The sequence below is a fragment of the Rhipicephalus sanguineus genome, chromosome 6, assembly GCF_013339695.2.
Source record: "Rhipicephalus sanguineus isolate Rsan-2018 chromosome 6, BIME_Rsan_1.4, whole genome shotgun sequence".
NCBI lineage: Eukaryota > Metazoa > Arthropoda > Arachnida > Ixodida > Ixodidae > Rhipicephalus > Rhipicephalus sanguineus.
In genome coordinates this window covers 37438778-37464667 of record NC_051181.1, presented here as the reverse complement: position 1 = coordinate 37464667, position 25890 = coordinate 37438778, and the positions used below count along the sequence as shown (strand labels likewise).

Below are 25890 nucleotides of genomic sequence, written 5' to 3'. Positions count from 1 at the left end.
AATGCTGGCACCACGAAGATGGCTTGAAGCACCTGTTTCTCTCATTCCTATGATGGACTGGGGAGGATAGTCACAAAAAAAAGAAGAAAAAACAGGAAGCAAGGAAGGTGTAGCCATATTATTGCAAGTGAAAACTAAGGAAAAGAAAAGAAAACTCGGAGGACACTTGAGCTTCGCCTTCAAGAGTAATTCACTTCTTGGTGGAAGCACCAACTGCGCCATGAGAAAAGGAACATCTATGCGTGTAACAGTGGCCGTTTTAAACTCTCCTAGAATGCCTACTGCAAGAACAGTTGTGAAGTGCCCACTATGTCGTATTTCATCATTTTGTGAATTAGCAAAATACCCACTACGTATCTGCAAGGCTATATGTGCACCTATACAGATGTACACTTTGTTGACCAATTATGCCTGAGCACTTTGTAATGGGTGAGCCTTTAAACCGTCCACTCGTTGCATAATTTACATCATGTGATGTCTGGTGCGATTTTGCACCTGTATATAGCCTCTCTCTCTCTCTTCTTTTTTTAAAGCTGTTTCAAGGATAGGTATGGTTCTGTGGTAGAGCACCTGATTGCCACGCAGAAGGCCTGGGTTAGATTCTGGCTGGAATCCCTGATTTTTGTTATTTTCATCAATTGTGATTGTTCACTCACCAGGTGTGAGACAGCTGCGCATATTGTGCATTTTTGATACAATTCCGTTTTCCTGCGCCAAGCTGCTCCAAAAGCATGAAAATCACGAAAGTTGCGCCGAACTGCTCCAAAACAGCCTCAAAAGCCAGAATTTCGATGCCTACGTCAGCTTCGTTTGGGAAGAAGGCTGAGTTGACAACATGATTTTCCAAGTTGCACCTATGGTAGCGCCTGGGATACCAAGGAAATGAGACGTTCGCAAAACGCGTAGACACGCCCAACCGTGTTTCTGTGCGCCTTTCTAATGAGGGCTCCCATGATGCCGCCATAACCTCCTTTGGGTTGTTGCAAATATGCGTGGCGCCCCAAAAATGTTCTGCCGTGCCCTGAGTGTGCTGCTGCTTCTCGGTAGGCTGTGTCTTCTGGCGCTATCAAGTGGCATGCGTAGCGGGAATGGCTCTCAGGTTCTTCGTTGTGCGTAGTGTGTTCTTCCGGTTGCAATGCTTTTCGCGTCGACGCTGCTGCGTGTGGTCACCTCGCGCTTTTGCTGTGGGAGTGTTTGTACCGTTACGACCCATACTGTGCCCGGGAGAGGCATCAACGTTGGATCAACGCGGCGACAAGACAACTCGCTTCCTGCATGCGGCGCGTCTCCGCGATGCTCTGGCGGTTTTTCACGCCGAAGCCGGCAGCGTACTGATACGAAGCGCCTTTGTGTCGTTCCCCAATAAAAGCGGGCTGTACTGCGTGTGCAATAAAAGCGTGATGTACTGTTCCCCAATAAAAGCGTGCTGCTCACAGTACCGTACGTGATGGTCGGTGTAAGAAAGCTTTATCAGATAGTTGATGCGGCGAGGTATCTTGGTGCCAGCGCTGCGCTCTCGAAGGCAGTCCCACACGAGGGAGCAGCGAACGGCGATAGCGCGCCTTTGTTCTTGCCTGTTCAAAGCATGCAGTAGGTTTGACACTACGCCAACCACGTGGCTGAGCTGAAGGCGCTTATTGTGATGTCCTCCTTACAAACACTGACCTACAGGAAGCTCTGGAGAAGCTTGAAAAGCTAAATAAGCAGATCTACAAAAAAATCAGTTTCACCGCAAGTGAAGCAATGAATGTGATAGCATCAAATTGTAATATTATACGAAGTAAGGCTGGCAGCTAACTAACACCTATGGATCCAATCTCGCGCAGCTACAAAACGCTGGTGTAAGACAATATGGCTGCTCAAAGGAGAGAAGCGTTGAGATCACGGCACTTAGAAGGGTATACGAGCCGTCTGTGATGCCAGCCGAGATAGCGCGTGCGCCAGCGATCGCGACCGCACCCTCAAAGTCAAAGTCCACAGTTGCTGCTCGAGCGACCCCCCTCGCATTCCTTCGTGCTGCTTTAAGATGGGCGGTGCAATTCCTCTCTGCATGAGTAGCAATCAACGGCAGGCCTGGCATGCGGTGTTATTTTTGCATGCGCCCTCTGCACAACGGGATCGGTCGGATCTTTTCATCTCTGCCTCAGCCGCTCATGTGCTTTTACGCAGGAGTAAAACATACGATGCGCGGGGGATGTTATCGATTTGGACTTTATACGGAACATGACTGCGATGCCGACGGCGCAAATCTGTTCAGAATGTCCACATAATTGCTACCGCAATAAAAGACAAAGCAGTTATCTGCTAAATTATACCACTGATCTTAAAAAGGCCTACTGCAATTCTTGTGCAACCATATTCTTTTTTTTTTTTTCATATTTTCATAAAGTGAACCTAGTTTGCAGAACCTTTTTTTTCATTTATTTCATGCGTTTCTTACTCGGGCTAGATAGGTCGCTTATTACAGAGATGCAACAGCTGCGCCAATTGCGCCAATTCGATACAATTCCTTATTTTTGCGCCAAGCTGAGCCAAAACCGTGAAATTTGTTAAAATTGCGTCACGCTGCACCAAAATGCCCGACCAGATTAAAATTTTCTCAGTTGTGCAACTTTGAGCGAGAAATGGAGGCCGTGTTGGGCATCTGCAGTGTGAGCATCGTCATCCAGTACAGACGCGCAGACCCTAACCCTAACCCCCTGCAAAAAGAAAAGAAAAAAGTCAGTTTCACTTGAAGGACGAAACAATGAATGCGATACCCAACTGAAAAAACGACCTCGGCTCTATGCTGGCTCAACGTGCATGGCCGAGCTGGCCGGCCATGGCCCGAGCTTGGCCAGCAGAGTTGGGCCTAGGTTGGGATTGGTTAATGGCCTTATACCAGCCGACCTTTGGCTGCTAATATAGGCCCAAGGCCGTAGGCCGACCTTGTAGACATCAGGTGGTGCACAGCTGGATCGAATAATCTTGTGCGAATAACGAGTGCAAAAAATGACAGCCGACGCTCAACGCTCATACAAGAAATTTTCGCTGACCGAGAAATAATGCGCGCGGTGTAGGAAAAAAAAATTGCGCCCACAGATATAAAACAATGTCGGCTTGTCGCTGGCTCATAGTACCTGGCCAAAGTGGTAGGTAGCAAAACATGGCCCTACGGAGGACCACGTTTGGTCGCCCGAGCATTGGGTGCCGACTCTTTCCCTATCATTTGCCGACCTTTGGCTGAACATCTTTGGCCAACTAATAACCAGCGTAATTGGTTGCCAATCAGAGCCCCACTTTGGGCCTCCATTGGTCGGCCAACAATACCGGTTTCCAAGCGCTGTCCATATGTTTGCCAACCATCGGCCGTTAGCAGAAGCGTAGCCAGAAATTTTTTGGGGGGGGGGCGGGGTTCAACCATCCTTTTTGTATGTTTGTGCGTGCATTTGTATGTGTGCGTGTATATACGCACATGCAAAATCGAAAAAATTCAGGGGGTCTACGCCCCTGGCCGTCGGCCAATTTCAGTTGGGTAGCAACAAATTGTAGTGCTATACGAAGTGAGGCTGGCAGCAAACTCTTTTGTATCCGATCTCGCGTAACTTTACAAAACGTTGTTGTAAGAGAATACGGCGTTGCCGGGGAAAGATTCTCTTTCTGCACAGTGTCCTTGCATTGAGAGCGCAGCACGTAGCGAGCCGCCCGCTGATGGCTGCCGAGATAACGTGCGCACCGGCGATCGTGACCGCGCCCTTAGAATCAAGGTTCAAAAGTTGCTGCTTGAGCGACAGCCCCCCCGCCCCCCTCTCGCGTCTTTTCATGCTCATTAAGGGGGGCGGAGCGTTTCCTCTATGCTTCGATGGCAGGCTTCCCGAGCGGAGTGGTGTTATCGCATGCGCCCTCTGAGAGATGGAGATGGGCTGGCTCGTTTGATATCTGCTTCAGCCACGTTCGTCGCATGCACTCGCGCGCTTTTACCCACAGTAGAACATATATGCACAGGGATATGTTATCAGTTTGGACTTTATACGGGAGATGACAGCAAAAACTCGTTCAGAGTGTCCATATAGTTGCTATCGCAATAGAAAAGGACAGTAGTTCTCAAATTTCCTGATGCTTGTTTTATTGCGTGCAGAACGCTTTTTAAGCCACCTTTGCCGCAGTACACTGGTGTCCTGCGGAAAAGCATACTGAGACTTAGAAGGGGCTATTGGTACTAGCTGTCAGGGACACAGCACATTTTGTTCCTTAATTACTCATTCGTGCACGTGCCATGTAATTACGTGTACTAGTATGATCGCTGACGTCTAAAAATTATTGGCTATCATTTGGAGCTGCTGTGTATGGCGTTTCTGCGGCCTTGAGAAACAATAGACAAAAGCGTATGGCAGTTTTCTTTTTTTCGCTACCCCCACTTGCTCCTGCTTTATGAATCTCCCAAATTTCCAGGTTGCCAGGTTTGCAGGTCCACATTAGCATTTCCAGTGCCTGTCGAATTATTTGACAGGTCCTGCAAATGCTAATGTGGACTTAGTCATGGTTTGCACTGTGGGGTGGCTCAACACTACTTTTATTGAAATAGCAGTGTTCACGTGCACCTTGCACGGATTAGCTGATGTTGAATGGTTTTTATGTATTTTTGTTTTCTTTTCTAAAAGTAAGCCTTCTTTGTTATACTGCTCCAAATTTGGGATTTCGGGCTAAAAAATTCAGTTTTTTTTTTTGCAACCTGCTCCAAATTTGGATTTTTTTGCTCCAAAAGCAACATTTTGCTGATCCAAAAATTGCTCCAAATTCTCTTTTGGCTGTTGCACCCTTGATATTATTTAAAGAGGTGGTATAGTTTATACTTGGCAATATTTTCTCCTAAGGCTGCTTCAGTGTTACATCTATCCTAGGCCAATTTAAATATGTACTTGTCCCCTGAAGTTGCTACAAATCTGTTTTTGAAGCTCCTGAGATGACATGAAAAATTCCGCTAACTGCTCCAGATCTGGGTTCTTCTGCTCCAAAATCGAAATTTTGTTGCTCCAAAAACTGCTCCCAAATCAATTTCAGCCGTCTCACCCCTGACTCACGGACAGTGTCGATTTTTCACTCACAACCAACGCTGCTGACGCCGACACCGGAATTTGTGTGACATGGGCTCTTTAACGCTATGGTGTTAAAATATATATCCTCAACACATTCCAGCATAAGTGTTTGGAGGGTTCTCTGTTGGAGGGGGGGGGGGTCAAGGCTTTACCACAGTGCCCCACCCCATTGGACGAGTTTGAAAAAAAAAAAAACGAGCTTCTCAATGGTTGCAACCTTCAAAATTAAGCACTGAGGTGCTGCTCAAAACGAGCTGCCTTTGGTTTCTGGCTTCCAGCAGTGGTGAAGGTGGAAAGTAAGCTGTTCTTGGAATGCAACATCATTGGTCTTCAGCTGACATTGTTGCAGAAATATTGCATGGCCATAACCTTGTATATTAGACAATGATGGTACAGGTCTGACAGTGAAAATATGGGGTTGACTTGGTGTCCTCCTTAGATTAGGAGGTGGCAGTAGCCATCCACCCTGTGCACATGCCTACGTATTCTCGTGTAACCTCCCCATCCCGAGTAGAGGAGGGCTTAATAGGCAGATGTTCATTGCTCTAGAAGCTAGCGCTTAAGAACGGAAGCATAACAGGATTTGAAAAAGTGCATTAAGGGCCAGATCGACACAGAACGGGTCTCGGTGCCATCTGCTTACTGAACTCATTCAGCGAGAGCAGGCTGGTGGTTGAGGTGAACATGCAGGCCTAGTGTTTCGGGAAAGCTGGAGCATCATTTCCCCAGTACGTCTTGCATGTTAACCACAGTGGTCATGGCTGAGTCTCTTGCTGAGATACGTCTGGCACGACAGCATGAGCACTATTCTGGACATCTGCTTGGAGGACCACTATGATTGGCTTAGAGGGCTCTGGTTGAGTGAAAATGTCACCATTATGGAATTTGACAATTTGGCTTAGACCACAATGGTGCCACCAAACTCATTTCTATTTCAATGCTTTCTGGAGGCTTAATGTGCTGTTCTGATGTACAGGTGCCACTGGCTTCACGTCTTGCCTGAGGTGGTGGAGTGCTGTGACAACAGGGCCGTACAGCTTGTGAGTGACAGCGTGGGCCTTCCTGCCAAGGATCTTCTCCTGAAGGTGGCACCCTCCGTGCTGAGCCGTGGGTTACCCTGCTCGGAGCCGTTGCGTTTCCTCGAGGAGCAGCTATCGCCAGAGGTTAGCAACATTGTGATGTCTTTTTATTACATGCTGGAAGAGTCTGAGCACCAGCAGCGTAGTTCCGGACGCCATAGTGTCTCCAAGACCTCACCTTCCACCTGGATTGTGTAGCAGTGAGTTGTAAATAACCGTCACTGGACTGAAAGATAGATGGGGAAGTTAAGGGCTCCTTTTCCCTTTGTTAGATACAAGGTTAATGAGAACCAACAGACAATCAAGCCAATGAAAGTATAACAAACCTTATTTGTAGTAATGAAGATATAAATGTGAAGAAATTAAAGTGGACGAAAAGACTACTTGCTGCCAGCATGGACCGGAATAACTCGCCCGATGGTCTACAAATTGAGCTACGGTGGCAGTCGTCCTCCTCTCTATTTTATAGGGCATATCTGTGCATTTAAACTTGGGAGTGTTAGTCAGTGCCGCTCACAGCCATGACGGCGAGTGTGAAACACTTTTTTTTTTGCCTGCTGGCGTGTTATTCAAAGGTTTTAGGTCCACTGCCTACCAGCGGCAAGTTGTCTTTTCGTCCACTTTAATTCTCTTCCCATTTAGTTATGTCATAATTGCTACAAATAATGTCCCTTATACTTTCCTTGGCTTGATTGTCTGATTGTTCTCATTAAGGTTCTGTCACTGGACTCTCACACTGACCACAGAGAATTCATCTTCAAAAGTGCGCTTAGTGAACACAGACAAAAACGAAAAAGTACAGGACATATGGCAAAGAGCGCAATGCCAACTAGCCCACCTTATAGCTCTCCACAGAGGATCAATGAACTGCTCTATTGGGCCACTTTTGGTGGGAGTTCAGTTCCGCTCATGGGCATAGTACAGTATAGACCGCTTATAACGTAAGTCGCCGGAGTCGCGAATATCCGCACTATAAGCGGTACCGCACTATAACCAAAACAACCTTCTTCAAAGGCTGCACTTGCGCAAAACGTGTTGAGCATGTAGCCTTGGTGTCCGATAATCGACATATGCGATTTGGGGCGCTTACAACCACTTAAATGTCCGAATGTTCAAAAATTAACCGCCAAAGACCTGCATTGCCAACGAAATGAACACGGGGGAAAAAAGCAAACAAAACAAAGTGCCATCGCGGAAATTCGCCGACCACGTTTCAGGCCACCTCGAGGTATGCGCATTACACAAAACCATGTCAAATCGCGACCGAAATTTCACGTGCTGAGCGGTACCGATCGTTCGATTTCACGGGCGCGCACGCGATGTCCAAGACATTGCAATCGAATCCGGAACCACAATTCGAGAGTTGCATGTGCCAACCATGCCCTCGTTTTCATTAACTATATGATTCTCTTCCCTTCAAGTGCAGCCATCGCAAAAAGTTTCGTTGATTCCGCACCAAACCGCAACTTTTATCGCCCGCGACCGCTACCGAAAAGCAACCAACGCTAATTAGGCCTAGCGTGCCGTTCAGCATGTTGTCGTGGGAAGTTTGTCCAAGACAACATGAAGGTCGGACGTCGAAAAGATCGCACTCAAGCACTAACTTAAGAACAGCGCGCGTGATACGAAGTTTGTGTTCGCGGCCAGGAGATCAACGGCGACTAAAGCCCGCCAAGCTCGTTTAAGTCCGCGCACTGGCAGAAAAGGCGAAAGCTCGCGTCATGAAGCCGCAAAACTTTTCAGTTTGCGGACGAGGTCACAAACGCGATATCTGTAGCAAGTGTGATAACGACGACGCTTTTCCCGACAGGAAACTTACTTTAAAGCGCACTTGATGAGGACGCGATTGTACGTTCCACGCGTAACGCGCTGCCGGCAAGCGGCCGCGGAGCCTTGCCGCCTTGCCGCCGCCGGTGCAAAGGCTACTCCGTCGCCTAGGCAGTCACCATCCTTCCCCACTCGGCGAGCCCGCACAGCGCTGCCGCGGTCTTTTTCCTCCCCCCGCCCCTCGTTCGTTCACTGTGCGTGCCCTCGCCCTTCGTAACGACCTCGTCGCTCCCTCCCCAGCGGCGTACCTCCTTTGAGAACCGCACTCGCTACCGCGTTTGTCAGAAATATTTTCCCGCAACCGCATTATAAACGGTATTTCATCTTGGGGGGCTGCACAATAAGCGGTATGCGTGTACATGCGGTTCTATGGGAGGGTGAACGGGAGTCGAAAAAGACCGCATTATAACCGGTCCTGCACTATATGCGGTTACGTTATAAGTGGTCTGCACTGTACAGTCTTAGTTGAAACCACAATGCTGGCAAGCATTACCACTAGGCCTGTGCAGATATTTGAGCACTTCGAATGAATATCACGGTGTTCAAACTCTGTTAAAAATGAATTTAAGATTTCCGTATTAGGGTATTCAAAACAATCAAATAGACACATTTTAAAAATAATAATGATGATGATGATGATGATGATGGTGATTTTATTTCTGCCTCAAGAATTACAAGGATGGGGAAGCTGTAGAAAAAGGCTGTCATAAACAGCTTGACTGAGCCGCAACTCTTCATACAAGGCAACAGCGACAGGCACTTCATAGGCGATTGATCACACATGATGGCTTCATGGTTGAAATAAAACATAGTACAGTAGAATCTCGGTGATATGAATATCAAGGGGGAGTGAAAATATTTGTATCACAAAAAAAAAAAAAAAAACTAGCGAAATTCGTTTTCAAACCTACACTTAGTTTTCAGGCCTACTGAAAACTAAGTGCCAAATCCCGTTCCATCATAATCATAAGCAAACGACAGGAATGCTGAAACGCTTCATGCCTTTTTATGACTTTATTGTCTTTAATCTACCGCTGCGTTACCCGCGTACCTTCAGAGCTGCGTAGTCGCTATCGATGATCGTGTTGATAGTGACCGCTGTTTCATGCACGGCGGTTGTTGCAGTATACGATAGCTCCGTTTTTAATCTATGTGCACCGGCTGTGCATATGTGTTCAAAACTACATTTTAGATGCGAAGCATCTCTTGCTCGGGGGTATGTCCCGCGGCGTTGGCGTTCGTGTCCGCACTCACACTACGCATGCGCAACTCTCCTTCCCTCTCTCCAACAGCTGCGCGTTACTCTCTCCACTTCTCTCCCAGCACCTGCTTGCGCTTCTCCTGCGTTCTCGCTTCTGCTCTCGCGGCGCATGCACTACTCGCCTCCCCTAGTCTCCTCTCCTTCAAGTGTGAATATAAAGCGGGTAGAGCGTTGCGTGCGTTCAGTCCAGTGCTTGCTTCGGTTGACTCCTCTGAAATGCGGGCTCGACATACCGAAATTCTCTCCTGTGCAATGCCGCGATGAGCGCCAGCATATGCACTTCCCCTCTCTCTCCTCTCCTACGCTGCCCCCCTCTCGCGTGCCTGTCGACCGCGTTCCTCGCTCGCCCTCTGAGAATTAACAGCCAGGCTAGAGGGAAGACACGACGCGCGTAGTGTTCCTCTTCGCGTTGCATGACGCGAGGTCGGTAGCATGCCCGAGGTTGGTAGCATGCCCAATGAACGCCAACGGAACGCAATCGTGCAAGTGCTCCGGCTTCGCATCGCCTCATGGTCCCCTTTAGCGGGAGATGGTGTAATTTTTTTGTTATCTGTGATCGCGTCTGACGCAGTTTTGTCTACAGTGGACCTTGCAGCAAGCAGTATTGCTTTGATTTGGTGAGCATTGGATGCGCATGCACTTTCGAACTTTTGTCAGTTTTGTCATCGCTGTACATGATCATGTTGGTAGTGACCGGGGTTTGTTGCGCTGTGGTTGTGGCAAATGGTAGTTCTGTTTTCAATCTGTGTGTGTGGGCCACACACGTGTCTTCAGAACTACGTCGTTGCTATCTATGATTGCGTCTCCTGTGGTTTTGTCCACTGCGGTTGTGGCAAGCAGCTTCGCTTTAACTTGGTCAACATCCAATGTGCATGTATTTTCCGAGTTTCGTCATTGCCATACATGATCGCGTTGATAGCGACTGTGGTTTCATCGGCAGTGGTTGTGGGAAACGATAACGACAGTTCTGATTGCATGTGCGCTGGCCGCATGCGTAGTTCCGATGCATCCGGAGCACGGTGCTTTCTGCTGTCGACTGACAGTTTCGCTACCCAAGTTCGTATTACCCATTGCGTTGTGGAAAAGTGCTCGGATCATCCAAATTTCGGGCACAATGAAGTTCGGTTGGGGAATTTTATGAATTCGTATCAGCCAAATTCGTATTTGATGGTACAGTCTTATAATGGAGTGGAGCTCTCTGTGAGTGCACGTAAAGAAGTTAAAAGGAGTGTTTAGAAGTGAGGGAAGTGTATGTTGGAGCTGCCTGTTCCCTGTATTTATGCTTGCTGTTGGCACCAACCAGTTTTTATGTTGTCTAAAAGGGTGACTCATTTTCTTTTCCTCCAAGTTTGTAAGATTTGAAACATGATTTGTATCAATTTCTGTTTCTATTTTAAAACGAATGCTCAACCTATACAGTAAAAGCTCGTTAATTCGAACTCGAAGGGGACTATAAAATTGGTCAAGTTAAGCGGAGTTCAAATCAGCAGGTGGGTGCTAGAATGAATGGACATCGCACCACACTGCATGGGCAGAAACTCAAGAAGCCACCCCTTGACTCGTTATCGCGAACTAGACGCTACTACATGTTTGTGGCGGGTGATTTCTTAAGTTAAGTTTGTGGAACTCTAACAGCAAACAGAATTAATTGATCAGTCAGTGATACGGCAGAAACAAGCACCGACATGCATTCATGTGAGCAGTGAGCCTTCATGTGAAATATATAATGCCATTTATGCTGCAAAACATGTTTATTTACATGGCAGAGTTAATGCAATCAAAATTAAAAGTGATCAATAATTTACATTTGCTTGCGTTTGTTCTGTCGTGACTGCATGAGCATCGTTTGCAGCTTGCCCAAAAGCTCCATTGCAGCATCCGAATTCTCATCTGTTAAGAAATGCTGCTGTTTCGTTGCTTTGCCTCTCTAGTAAATTTGGCTTGGTTTGGTTTTGCAACACACTGTGATCACTTCGGGCTGACTTCTGCGAGGAGCAACGAAAACCAGGGGCTCCCACTTCGAATTAATAGTTGTGGATACCGGTGGGTTTGAATAATCAGTTTTCCCCCATAGAAATACACAGGGCTGTACTGGGACCAGGGCCTTAGTTTGAATTAACCGAGTTCGAAATAAAGGGCTTTTTCTGTATTGATAAAAGTCAACAATTTCGATTATACTAATCTGAAGGAAAGATTTTTTTTCTATTTTACTGCATGTAACCAGCCTTGAAAGGTAATTTCACTGCAACGTGGCATCGCTATGCCGTGAAACCACCTATTCAGGGGAAATCCTCACTGCCATGAAGCCACAGTTCAGGGTTAAGGGTACATATTGCTTGCACCACAATACTTTTTAAAATTTAAAAGCATGTCATGCAGGCTCATATGGGCCAAGTATGGCAAATATTAAAGTGCAGTCTATTTTACCGCTTGTAACTCGCACCCTACTACTATTCAAATCCAGCCACCATTTGAATTCGCTTCGACTTCACTTCAGACCAAAAAAGTGATCATTACGCCATCCTAGTTCTACTTCTTGAAAATATAGTGTAAGTTAGTTCTTTCATCATCAAAGTACTCATTCCTTATGTGATATATGCAGTACTTTTTGAAATTATTCAAACAAATCACTTTCTGCTTCAAATTTGCTTCAAACCTAAAATTTACTATTCAGGTAAACCTGGTTAGCACGTTTAAAAAGAATATGCCCACTGAAATAAGACAGCAGGTGTGTAAATTAAGACACCTTGGCCTGCGACAGTGGACCCTTGCAATTTTCAGTATGCTTCACCACAATATGTTTCACATTCATCACCGTGTGACACCTTTGCAGAGCGGAGAAACCGACTCTTGGGAATCATTACGGCTGCAAATGGATAGTTGCACACAAGCGCTGCTTTGTGAAGGCTGCAAGATAACACAGCTGTGGTGGTGGCTGCAGTTAATGCCATTTCAGACCTATAATAGGAGCATAATGTTTGAAAAATCAGATGCCAGAGAGTATCAGCACCTGAAATTTCGGGGATCCTTGTAGACTGACTTGATGGGGGCATGTGGCAGTGCTGCAAAAGCTTGGGAATTTTTTAGCACGTCTGAAAAATTAGTTATTGACTGTACGTGTTTGTATTTATAAACTTCCTGTTGTTCTCAAGCCATGCCCGCTGTGGCAGCTTAACGGGTAAAATGTTGTGCTGAGGTACAAGGCAAGGGATCCATTCCCTAAGCTGCAGCTGTGTTAGCTGCATTTTGATGGGGCGAAATGCAATAGAAGCCAACCCTATGTGATCTAGATTAATCTGAAGTTCTGCATGTACAACCTGAGCAATGTTGTTGACCAATCCTGCATTGGCACGGAAAATCACCAAAGTGCCAAGAGTCTGGGAGAGAATCATTGCTCATTCGGAAAATATTCGAGAAATATTTGCAATTCGATTCTCACTCAAACCTTAATTTTCAAATTCGCTTTGCACCCAAAATTTTACTGCTTTTGATCTCTCCATGACACTTTCTGACTCAGAATGACTGCCCACCGACCCTTAATTCATGGAGCATCCGTATGTGATTTCTTGCATGGAGTGCAACTGGTGTTCAATCATTGCAGGTTGTGGAACAGGTGTTGGTGCACCGTCTTCCCGAGGTGCTCGTGTGTGTGCTGCAGCTGGCCTGTGACATTCCTGGTCATGCAGCGTGAGTGGCCTTACCTGACCCATCTTTGCTTACACAAGTTTGAAGATGTAAGCCTCTGAAGGTCGCCAAGGAGGCATTCATTGCATGTTATAACATGGAGATGCCTGCTGTCTTCTACGAAGGCATGCTGTATTTTTCAAGTACAGTCGAGCCCGTTTATAACGAACCTGAGCGTGACGCGGCGTCCGTTCGTTGTGTCCCGAAGTTCGTAATAAATGAAAAAACAGCTTTTGAAAAGTTACAAGTGAAAACCCAAAATTTATTTTTTCGCAAAAAAGTCCGTGATGCACGTCTGCTTCGAGAATGCCGATGCGATAAGGGTGGTCTCCAGTTTATTTAAAGCGGCAGCATGCTCCTCGCCGAGGCTCTTGGCATAGACAAGTTACCTGAGGCTATCTATGTAGTCAATTGCTACAGGCACGCTTGTGTGCGCTGGCTCCAACGTTTCACCATCGTCGTCATCTGATTCCCCCGAGTCGCTCTTGCCGCGCACTTCATTGACAATGTCCTCATCCGTGCACGGTTCCGCGGTGTCGGCATCATCATCGGCCATAACGAAATCATCCCAGCAGATGTCCCGCCCTCCCATGTCGGAGTCGACAACACGCTGCCACAAATCGCCGCCGCAGTGGTCCTCTTCAGTAGCTTCAGGGTCGGCATCGGCTCCGACGTCGGCGAAGCCGGCCTTGCGGAAACAGTTTTGCACACATGTAGCCGTTACCTCCGCCCACGAAGGCTTTACCATCTCCAGAGCTGAGTACAGCGACACCCGAAGCGGCAGGTTGGCTGCCGGCCGGTGAACAGCTATGAGCATGCGCTCCACAACGCGGCGCCTATAATAAGCCTTAAACGCGCGGATTATGCCCAAGTCAAGCGGTTGCACTTTCGACGTTGTGTTGGGCGGCAGGAAAAGCAGGGTCACTTCCGTGAGAGAGGCTTGTATGTGGTGCGCGGAGCAATTGTCGACCACAAGCAGCACACGCCTGCCTTGCTTGTGCATGTCGCGGTCTCACTCGCTCAGCCACTCTGCGAATAAATCGCGCGTCATCCACGCTTTAGCACTATGCCTGTAACGCACAGGCACATAGCCCCGAAAGCAACGTGGCTTCTTTGACTTGCCGATTACAAAGGGCACGCGCCGGTCGCTGCCATCCATTTTAGTGCACAAAAGCGCTGTGACGCGCACTTTACTGTGCTTGCTGCCAGCACATGTGTCGCCTTTCATGGCGCGCGTTTTTCCTGGCGGCATCTGGTAGAATAACGCAGTTTCGTCTGCGTTACAGACGTCTCGCTCCGCATAGCTTAAAATAGTGTCTCGATTCGCTTCAAGCCACGAGGCAACGTCTTGGTCGCTGGCCGAGGCCACCTCACCGACAATCGATTTAAAAACAATGCCATGACGCACCTTGAACCGATGTAGCCAGCCATTTCCTGGGCAGAAGTCGGGAAAATCCAACAGAAATGCGAAGTATTTCGCTTTGGCCAGCATTATAGGACCACTTATCGGAATGCTCCGAGCCCGCGCGTCGATGAACCATTTCAGAAGCGCTTCCTCCACGTCCGCGTAGGTGGCCCTCCGCAGGCGCTTTGTGTCCGTCGAGTTGGCATCGGCACTGATTATTTTGCCCTTGTTCTTTAGAATCGTTGATATCGTTGACTTGGACACGCCGTACTTCTTAACCAGCTCCCAGTTTTTAGCGCCTTGAGCTAGCTCGTTTAGAATGGCTCGCTTGGTAAAAATGTCTAGCGCTTTTCGCTTCGTGCCATCTGTTTGCGCGGAGGGCTTCCCGTCCACCATCCTGACACACACGCACACCAACAATGAGCAAGACGTGCACGTGTGACACACAAGCAAGTAAGCGTAGAACAGTTCTGCGCCCTGTCTGAGCTCGTTTCTACCCAGAAAAAGAAACTTGGGAATTCGAGCCGGCGTGGACAGGCGGAGAAGTTGCGATAAAGGGGGAAGAGAGGAGAAGGGCCTTGGGATAGAGTCACTGTACTTGGGAGAGTGGCCTACGCGCGCAGCGGTCAGAGAATCTCATTGGGGCGCCGGTTCGCGGAAGGGTGAAAACGGCTGTCACACGGGACGGATCGTGAAAAGTTGAACTTGTGCGGCCCCGCCGACTTCGATAATTCGCACTTCGTTCCGCATAAGCCATTTTTACCCTTCCGCACGCGTGCAGGGCATGCTGAACGGAGTGCAAAATGAGTGAGAACACGGAACGAATCGCGAAATATCGAAGTCGGTGAGCACCCCGCACCCACTGGCGATGCGGGGTGCTCGGAGCAGCAGGGGGACAAAGGACGGAGGGGTGCGTAACAAGAAACTGTCGGGGAGAACGACAATGAGAAGCCTGCGGAGGCAGGATCGGCGTTTGGCTCGCCGATGGCTTATAGGTGGTCGAAAGGGGTGTCTCCGCAGTCGCCGGCCGACTCCGTTCGCTGTAACCAATCGGCAGGGTTCAAAGGCGTTCGTTGTAAGTGTGATTTTGTGCCATTGAAATAATGTATATTTTCATGGTCACGCGGGTACCGTTCGTTTTAAGACGAAGTTCGTTTTAAGTGGGTCCGTTATATGTGGGCTCGACTGTAGTGTGTGTATGTGGGTCAGTTGATTGTGCAAGAATGCAGAAGTGGACAACAGGGATGAGGTGATATACTGTATTCGTCTTGGTCCCGGTTGTTCATTTCTATGCAATTCGTGAAATTCGCACCTTTTTTACAGGTGCCTTTGTGCAATATTGTTCTGCCATTTGGTTGATTGCTGCGTGAGCAGCAAACTGAGCTGATAACTAATAAGCCTGAATGCATGATGCTTAGAATTAATGGGAAATATTTTTATACAAGCACCTCAAAGATGTACAGTGTCGTCCACTGTTAGGGTGAACAAGGCTCAGCAGGACAGCGCTTCGCAGAGCACCAATGCACCTGGCGCTGCCATGCATCGAAGTGTAGTTGCGCATGCGCACAGGGACCCACGGGAGGTACCTTGCGTCGTCTACTACAGCGCTGGAGAATATTGCTTCGTAGTAGCCACCATAACCATGGCTCCGCTCTTGCTCTGTTGTAGTACAAGAGCAGCGCGCTCGTGTGCACCTGTGCCGTTTCAATTCGGTGCGTGGCTGCACCGGATGCACTGGCTCTCCGCCGAGCGCTGCCACATTGAGCAGTGTTCACGTTAACAGTGGACGACACTGTACCTGTTTAAAAGGGCTGCTGCTATTATAAACTTGTAAAGTAGCAAGGAGCTGTTTAATTTGTCATTCATTCCACCAGTGCAGCAGTGCACCTTATAAGTCATGCTTGTTTTGAAAAGTGCAGGAAAAGTGCAAGGCTCGATTTTTATGCATCCTCGGTAATGATTGTGTCAATGTGGTGCAGTATACACTCAGTACAGTGGGCCCCGATCGTGGAGAACATTTTGGTTTGATTAGAGGAAGTATGCCAAGTTCAAACATCGTTCTAGCAGACTTGAATGTAAATGCTAAATGTGTCCTCGTTATATCGAGAGTGAATTGTAAGCCATACACAGGCTCAAAAGAACTAACTTGTGTCTTAGGAAGCTTGTCATTTTTTACTGTTTTGTAAAATGACAGCTTTTGGTACTTGAGGAAGTCGTTGGGGGGGTTAAGTTAAGGAGCTCGAGCGCACTCTAGCCGGCGGAGTGCGCTCTTGTAAACTTAACGGTTAAAAAGCAACTTCCGGTGCGTGATTACGCAGCACACTCTACGCACTCCAGCCCTGAGACGGTGGACCAGGGCGTGAGCGAGAGCTCGCGCCTGTTACGGCTTCCGAAGAAATGACGTGTTTTCAACTCTCTTCTCTGACGAAGTGCGTTCTCCTTCTCCACGGCGTTCCTATCGCGGAAGCAACATAACATTCGCCACGTGACGCTTTCGTGCTCTCAAAAGCAGTCGACGGGAATCGCTGTTATGCTAAGCTCCGAAGGCGTCGCACTCAAGCGCATTCGAGCGTGTTCCTTTGGAGTTCAGAGCGCGCTAGCTTAACGTGCCCATTGTTTCCATCTGGCAGGCTGTCCCCTGATGAACTCTACCCTCCGTGCTTGGCTGAAGGCCAGGTGCAGGAATACCTGCGGCTTCTGGAGCGCACATGCGGCGGTGATCTTTTGGCAGTGCTCTTGCGCAAGCAGGTGAGCTTAATAAGCGGCAAGGGCTGTTCATGTACTTGTTTATTGTCATTACTGTGTTCTTTTCTTGTTTTTGTTTTCTTCTTCACCCCACCATAATGTAAATCATGCTTGCATGCAGGGCTCATGTTGTTATTTGATCTTTTAATGTTTTATGTAACTTTCTCCCCAATTCCATTACAGTTGAACCCCTTTATAAGAGGCGTGCATGGGGGAGAAATTTTTGCCTGTTACTGTATTTACTCGATTCTAAGCACCCCCTTTTTTTCACGATCGCGATACTAAAAGTGAGGGGGGGTGCTTAGATTCGAGAAATCGAAAAAAATGACCGCACGGCCCAACCCTTTTTCGCGGCTATATTTCAACGAGATGGGTGTGAGAAATCACATTTTATTTCGAAAACAGTAAAAATAAAAAATATAAGTGCTAAAAATAAGTGCAGGCCGTGAACCCACCACTTGTGTCTGCGGTCAATCACTCGTCTCTCTCACTGCCGCTGGAGTCCGTTGCACCACTCGAGTCCGTCGCATCATTTGAGCTGCCGCCCTCGGTGTCCCACAGCAGATCGTCTTCGGTGCCGTCTAAGTTGTTAGTTATAGAACACTTCTTAAACGATTTGACGACAACGTCAACTTTGATCTTCTTCCACGCGTCCGAAATCCACGTAGCTATCGCTGACGGGGACGCTTTCTGCAGCTTTCCCGTTGGCGTTTTTTGACGGTCGGGGTTCCGGACCCACTCTTCGTACTCCTGTCGAAGGTGGGTCTTAAACGGCTTGTTGACCGAGACGTCCAGGGGTTGTAGCACTGGCGTCATGCCCCCTGGAATGACGACCAAGTCGCAGTTGGTCTTTTGCAGCTTGGTCTTTACCTCCGGGGTAAGGTGGCCGCGAAATGCATCTAAAAGAAGCATAGATCGCGTGCCTGAAGGTCCGCCAAGCAGTGCACCCGGGCGCCGCTGCCACACGACTCGGATCCAGTCCTCCATCAGTTCAGCTGTCATCCATCCTTTGTCCTGCACTCGGACGATGACATCTTTCGGGAAGGATTCATTTTTTGGCATATTTTTCCTTTTCAGGATTATGTAGGGGGGAAGCTTGCGGCCGTCGGCTGTGATGCACAGCATCACCGTGACACGTTGCTTCTCGTATCCTGTCGTCTTTACCCTAACTTCCCGGGCTCCTACTTCATTGACAGTGCTTGCTCTCGGCATGTCAAAGAACACTGGCGTCTCATCGGCGTTGCCGATCTGGCCGAGATCGTAGCAGTTTTGTCTGCGAAGATCCATAACGTACTGCTGAAAAGCAATGAGTTTATCCTCAAAGTCACCGGGCAGCTTTTGGCATATGGTTGTCCGGCGCCTCAAAGAAAACCCATTCCTCCTCATCATGCGCTCCACCCAGCTGCGGCTGGCACGAAACACCGCGCGAGGAATCTGCATTCTTTTCGCGATCTCGATCGCTTTCGTCTGGATCTCATCGGCAGTGACAGCGAAGCCTCTCTTTCTTTCGCTGCGAACAAACTCGCAGACCTCCTCTTCAAGTTGCGGATGTCGGCCCTTGCGCGGTCCCGTGAACTTTTTACGTGTCGCGGCGCCCTTAAAAATCTGGTCCCGCTGCTTCCTCCACCTGATGATGCAGGCTCGATCCACGCCGAATTCCGCTGCAGCACTGTGGTTGCCATTGTCTTCGGCAAACGCGACGGCAGCTCGCTTGAACTTCAAGTTGTAGGAAGCCCTCTTCGCACTCATACTGCCGTTAGGGCTATCAAACGAACAACTGACAAAGCAACTCACGCCGGCACGACGCCCGTCCGCGACTCCGCACCCGCGATGCCAGCGCAACCTGTCCGGACTTGCCGCACTTACCAAGCGCCGCCGACTTCTGTGCCGCCATCTCTTGTCTGAACGGAGCAACACAAGACATGGCTTCCGAGATTGGCGGCGAGAAAGCGCGCATGGCGGCTGCGCCATGCTCGCAGAAAAAAAAAAAGGGAGGGGTGCTTAGATTCGCAAGCAAACTTTTTTCCCAATTTTTTCTAGCGAAGACAGGGGGGGTGCTTACAATCGCGAAAATACGGTATATGAGGTGTCTCTTATAAGCAGGGTACTAAGTTATGCATTTTCCTATCAACCCTTACTTTCATGTAGCACACTGGTGTCTCTTATACCTCACGTGTCTCTTATATCAGTGTCTCTTATAAAGGGGTTCAACTGTATTATGTCAATCATACTTGTTAATTACTGTGGTAATATTAAGTGCAGTATGTACAGCTGATAAAATTACAAATGTTACTTTGTATGCACCTTAACATGCACTTAAACACTGCTATGGCTACGATTGCTTTTGCCTTTTAGTGTGAAATGGTCAACTTTTATAAACAGTCCAGACATATTTTGAATTGTCACTGGTTGCATGGTATATTTTTGTTCCGTAGTTGTCTGGGAATTTTTTGCTGGAATATTCAGTGAAGTTGGAAAATGTTAGGTTGCTGTACACCCTTAGCTAGCATGTTGCTAGCCATGCATGGGGAAAATTTAGTACAGTAAAAGCTCGTTAATTCGGATTTCACGGGACTGGAAAATATGTCCGAATTAACTGAATGCCGAATTAACGAATGAACAGGAAAAACAACATTAAAATCAAGTTGGAGAAGCATACCTTTATTTGCTGAAGTATTTTGTAATGGTCGTGTGCGTTTTCACGCAGATTCCAGCTGACATTACAATTTTTTTTAACTCTTCCAAATGGCCAACAGCACGCAAACTGTCGGAAGTGCTCAGGCAAACGTTCTCTAATATCAAAAGTGCCTCCGAGACTTCCCGTGAGGTGCGATGAGGTCGCGACATCATTAATAACTTCTTGATCGGGCAGGAGACCAGTCGTGGCGACACAATCATCAATCGTGATGTAGTCCTCAAGGGTCATATCTGTGGGAAGGACAGCATCGAAAGTCGGGCAGTCATCGTCGGTGGACTCGGCTGACACCTCGTTGATGCCATCGTCAGCTACTGCCACATGCTCGGGCCTCACATGTAAACACGGTCACAACGGGGAAAAAAAAATGCCAGGCTTGCGCGGAAAGCGCAGCACAGTCACAGCGAAGGCTTGAAGAGCGGCATTTCTGGAGCCCGTTATAAGTAGGGGTGTGTGAATATTCGAAATTTCGAATGTTTTTCGAATAGTGTTTGCTATTCGATTCGATTCGCACTGAAATTTTACTATTTGAACTATTCGAACTTCCCAAAGACAAATGCAGTCAACGTCCGGTTGAAAGTGACCCCTTCAGATTTTCATTATGCTTCACCTCATTACACTCTCGTATTGCGGCAAAGCTGCCTTTCAAGCTCCGTTACGGTCGAACTTAGCCAAGAGACAAAGTCCGGTTGGAAGTGGTCCCTAGATTTTCAATATGCTTCACCTCATCACACCCCCATATTGTGGCAAAACTGCCTTTCAAGCTCCGTTACGGTCGAACTTAGGCAAGAAACAGTCGTCTGATTGGAAGTGGTCCCTAGATTTTCAATATGCTTCACCTCCTCACACCCACGTATGGCGGCAAAGCTGCCTTTCAAGGTCCGTTACGGTCGAACTTAGCCAAGAGACAGTCAACGTCCGTTTGGAAATGGTCCTTAGATTTTCAATATGCTTCACATCATCACACCCTCGTATTGCGGCAAAGCTGCCTTTCAAACTCCGCTATGGTCGCAAATGTATTAACGGTAGAAAACGCTGGTTCCAATATGGAGATCAAAGATTTGGCAGAGTTGGGCGCTCAATTAATGCTGTTTTGGACCTGAAATTCGGGCAGGAAGTCCGAAAAATCGCACGCCAAAGCTTTTTAGCATCCAAAATTTCAGATGTTCTTCTATATCGACGTCTATGAGGCAGATTTGGAAACCCGGACTTGAAGGGAGCACACCTTTGTCCGCCACATCAGTTGGGCTTCCACAGAACTTGAAAGAGGAGGAGAGGCTGAGAAAATGGCATCTTCATCTTTGCCTATCACGTGTAAAGTGTTGTCGGCAAGACTTTGGTTGCACCAAACCATGTACATAAATACAATTCGGCCTATACATTGCCTCACTCTTGATAAGAAAGACAACTATGAAATATGACCCCACCAGCGCTTCATCAACCTAGCGAAAAGAAACACTTTCATGTTGGTATCTCACAAGAACATACTTAGGGATTCTCTGCAACTTTTTCTGTAATTTCACTTCGAATTATTCGAAAAATGTTTGAGAAATATTAGAAAATTATTCGAAATTATTCGATTCGATTCGCACTCAATCTATTATTCGAATTCGCTTCGCACCCAAAATTTTGCTATTCGCACAGCTCTAGTTATAAACTCTCTTGTGGCTACTAATACAACTACACTAGCAATGTAGCCACTACGCCACAAATCATAATTTTTGTGAAGTTGGGAAGCACCCACCATGACATCACTCGTCATTCTGCGGAGAAGCGAGGTACCATCTGTAAGGCGTTACGAGCAGTTTCTTGATGCGACGGCTGATGAAGATGAAGATTTATGACTGAGCCTTTTGTAATGGGTTGGAAGCTTTAAATGACCCACTAGTTACGTAATTCGCATTGTGTGATGCCCGGTCGTTATTTCGCTCTTCCACCACGCTTTATAACATACGCTAACTTGAGAAAGAGATAGAGAGAGGGAATTAACTTTATTGAGACACTGAAGAAATGGATCATGGGAGCCTTATGGGCTTCCTTGGCAACCAATAGAAGTGCACTTGCGAGGAACCCACTACGCTATAAATTAAAATTTTTGTGAAGTAAGGAAACAGCCACTACGCAATATTTCGTCATTCTGCGCAGAACCGTGGTACCTGCTAAACACCTGTAAGGCATTATGTGCACTTTGTTGGTGCTGTGGCTAATGACGATGAAGAATTATGGCAGAGCCCTTTGTAATGGGTTGAAAGCATTCAACAACTCACTTGTTGCGCATTTCGCATTGTGTGACGCCTGGTTACAGAATTCGTGTTGTGTGATACTTGGTTATTTTACTCCTCTACCACACTACATTACATATGTTAATGCGGTTCCTTCCCAACATGAAGCCTCTATAGGGTCTTTTTGCAAAGCAGTTTCAAGCACCGGCATGGCTCTGAGGTAGGATACTGGGCTCCCACGCAGAAGACCCAGGTTCGAACCCCGTTCCATCCTGGAAGTTTTTTCTTATTTCGTTTTTTTTTTTCCTATTTCGAGCGATAGTGGTTACGGACACCGGCGGCGGCGGACAACTACGGCGCCAAAAACGGCCCTTGTTGTGATCTCATAACAGCTTTCGCTGTAAAAAGAGAACTCCGCAAGAAGACACGGCGCCGACACAACACAAGGGAAAATGGCGTCGGAGGTGCAGTGGAGCGAAGAAAGAAGACGCCGACGTTCGGTGACGCTGCGATTACCCCCACTAGTTGACGACGATGGCGATGTCACTGAGGTTTCGGTTTCGCTCCAGTGGTGCCAGCGCTGCTTTACCACACTTCTGTGTAGCGGCAGCCGTCAGCATTTGTCCGAATTAAGTGGTGCGGAGCCCAATTCTAACGAATTAACAAAGGTTTGGTCCCATAGATTAACATGCACTTTGGCCGGGACCAATAGAGCCGTCCGAATTATCCGAATTTCCGAATCAACAGGTGTCGAATTAACGAGCTTTTACTGTATAAAAGAACCAGCCAATATTTTAAGCAAGTTTTCATTTCAAACCTGTGTAGGACGGTGTTCAGCTAGTGTTGGAGGGTCTGCAACAGCCTGCTGGTCCCAGCCTGGCTGCACTCAAGCACCTGGTTGCCATGTTGTCACCAGCAAGACCGAATGGCCTCGATGGCTCAGAGTGCTTCGTGCTGCGGACACTGACAAGGCAGCTGCTGCGGAAGCTCCCGTGAGTGGCTCTCGTGGACTGGCTGTGACATGTCCTGCATCAGTGCTGGCACTGGGCTCACGAAAATATACGCGCAAAATATTTGAGTTCAAAGCACAGTAGAAGATTTTGGGCCGTTCAGGGGTTCTAACAGCTACATCAGAAATGACACATTTCCAATATGCTGCTATACCAGAACCTAGTGTTGGTGCTCATGCTAGCTGTGTAGATGAGTGGGAGTATGGATTAATTGCCTGGATCTTATATAAACTTTGTTTCTGGGATGTAGGGTCATTCCAGCCTGCATTCGTTGCATAGTGAATGCATGCATTAGCACTCGCATGTTTGTGTTTCTTCGAGACTTTCCTATGAGACACCAATGTGTGTGTTCATAATGTCTCCAGGGTGCCATATCATTGGCATACTGCCCCCTGTTTACAAAGCTTAGAACTATAAGAATTGAATCTTTGTACACATATACGCTTTGTCGCATGTATAGAACAGAAAAAATTCAGAATGATAACGCTTTAACAAAATTGCCATCCTTACAGCAACATAATTCTTTTTATAAATTTTGTCATTCAGAACCTTGGATCGTTAACAAAAACAGAACTAAATACGGTGACCGAATGCTACAGTTTTGTTTACCTACTGTTCTAAATCAATTATACAAAGAAAATGGTCTCAATGTATCTACTCTGTCGCTAAAAAGGCTACGCGACGTATTTATGTGATTGCTTGTGCTGCCATGGGTTCACTTGTTTTTCTCTGTCTTCATCACTTTGCTTATTTTCTTCCCCTTTTTTTTTCAAATGTTTCCACAATAACCTTGTTTATTTACCGTATATTGCCAATTATAAGTCGACGTTTTTTTTTCATAAAATGACCTTCCAAAGTTCGGGGGTCGACCTATAATCGGAGTCGACCTATATGCGGAATTGTAAAGTCGACTTATCTGTGGGGTCCGACGAAAGATCGTCGTCCTCGGATTTCCTGCTGTTCGACGCATCGATAACATCAGCCGCAGAGGCAGCAGAGTCGCGGCAACTGCTATCTCTCAACGCGCGCGCGCCGCTTCCGGAGCCGGACATTTTTGCGATCTGCCACGACGATCGCGAAACTATGGTGAAACCACGCGAGGCGAAGCTACGGAGCGCATTTAAAAAATCGCTATCGCGCGGCATTAATGCAAACTGCTTGGGAAACACGGTCTCGAAAGCCACATTTCAAACCTTTGATAGAGGGCGAACGATGCTCTATGAATAAAGAGGAATTTATCTTGCGATACGCCCTGCAATTTTGTTATCATACAATAGAAACAATTCGTTGACAAACCATCGGCGTTCCACCGAAAAGCTGGCAGCGCCGTGTGGGCTGGCAACACTTCGCGGGGAACTAAACCACATGACCACTCACATGCGCCCACAAGCCTCTTCGTGTCTTTTTGCACTCACGCCTGTTTGCCATTTCTGCATTTCGCTTCGCTTGCGAACATTGGTGTACGCGATTTGCGACGCTGTCAAACGGACGCCAAGATGCCACCGCTATGCCGGCAACAGTACAGCGCTGCTTTAAGAGGCAAGCGATCCTCTACGCAGAGTCGGAAAGCAACATTGAAGCAGGGTGCAAATTCGCTGTGTCGGAAAAGTGCATGAGGGAATGGAGAAAACAAAGGACCAAGATCTTTGCGTGTGCTGCTACACGCCGTTCCTTTCGTGGACCGAAGTCTGGACGATACCCTGCCCTTGAGGAGGTGGTTCGAGATTGTTTTCACGACCAGAGAAGCAAGAGCCTGAGTGTTTGCTACAATGGATATTGAAGCAAAAGCACGTACTGTCGTGAAGGATATAGGCCAACCGACATGGTCCGCGCAGCGTTTTCCACGTGCGGCATCTCAGTACCACCGGCACCCGTTCCGACGGCGAGCAGCAGCAGTGGCTCACACGATGGCAATGACCGTGACTGCGTCCTTCTCTGAAGCGGCGACGAGTCCTAAGCAATGTTTCACGGGCAAATAAATGTTTCTTTGCATCACTCCCTCTTCTGAAAAACTTATTGGTGAGCTATGGCCGCAGCATGAGGCTGTGTTCGGAGTCAACTTTTTTTTTCCCTAGAAGGGGTTGCAAGTTGGGAGGTCGACTTATAATCGTCAATATACGGTATTCTGACCGTGGATGTTTACTGTTTTTACTGTTTTAGTTAGTTCATGCATTATGTATACCGTGTGTTTCTTTTTGACTGCTGTGAAGCTGCCCAGTGTATGAGGTGGGCAGGTTCCTCTCAAGCTGCTCAATGCAGCTTTTTTGCCTGGTCATCCTCGCAACTTTGTTGTGTATAAACATAATTCAGTTCAGTAACCACACTTACTCTTGTCAGCGAGGACGGGCAATGAAACATGTGCTTCTGCTCTGTGACTAGGGCAAATGTATTGATTATTTTTAATGACTGCTCGTGTGAGAACTGCTAATACTAATTTAAAAAAATCAGTAGGGCTATTTTATTGTTGTACGTTCTACTGAGTGCAAGCAACGGGATTTTCTTTATGTAATGAGAGAAAAGTTGTGTGCTATGCAAGAAAAAGTTTCTCAAGAGGTTAGAAAGGCGTAAATATTATGCACAAAACCATAAATACCGTTGAACCAACTTATAACGATCCCATATATAACAATCTATCGGTTATAATGACCATATTTGGGTGCACTTATGATTTCCCTATGCTAAGCATTGAAGCTGCGTCCACATATAGCGAACATTTTTTAAAGTTTCCTACTTTTACAACGAACACTTCAGACACGGTCGCAGTAAAAATGTGGCGCATACGAAGCGAAAGAAATTTAGAACATGCTGTCTAAAGCGTGACAGGGGCGCGCGCTCGTGCGTGCCCCGCTTCAGTTTACTCGCAACTAAGATACCCCAGATCAGCGAG

At 47.4% G+C, this 25890-nt stretch overlaps 1 protein-coding gene across 1 annotated transcript in view; it reads left to right on the top strand.

The window, feature by feature from the left end:
* Positions 1-25890, top strand: part of LOC119397205 (serine-protein kinase ATM-like) — a 273224-nt gene that overhangs the window by 97479 nt on the left and 149855 nt on the right. The window contains exons 25-28 of the mRNA XM_049416492.1: positions 6052-6238; positions 12844-12929; positions 16962-17079; positions 22819-22985. Of these exons, the coding sequence (XP_049272449.1) occupies positions 6052-6238; positions 12844-12929; positions 16962-17079; positions 22819-22985 (558 nt within the window). The remainder of the gene's footprint in view (positions 1-6051; positions 6239-12843; positions 12930-16961; positions 17080-22818; positions 22986-25890) is intronic.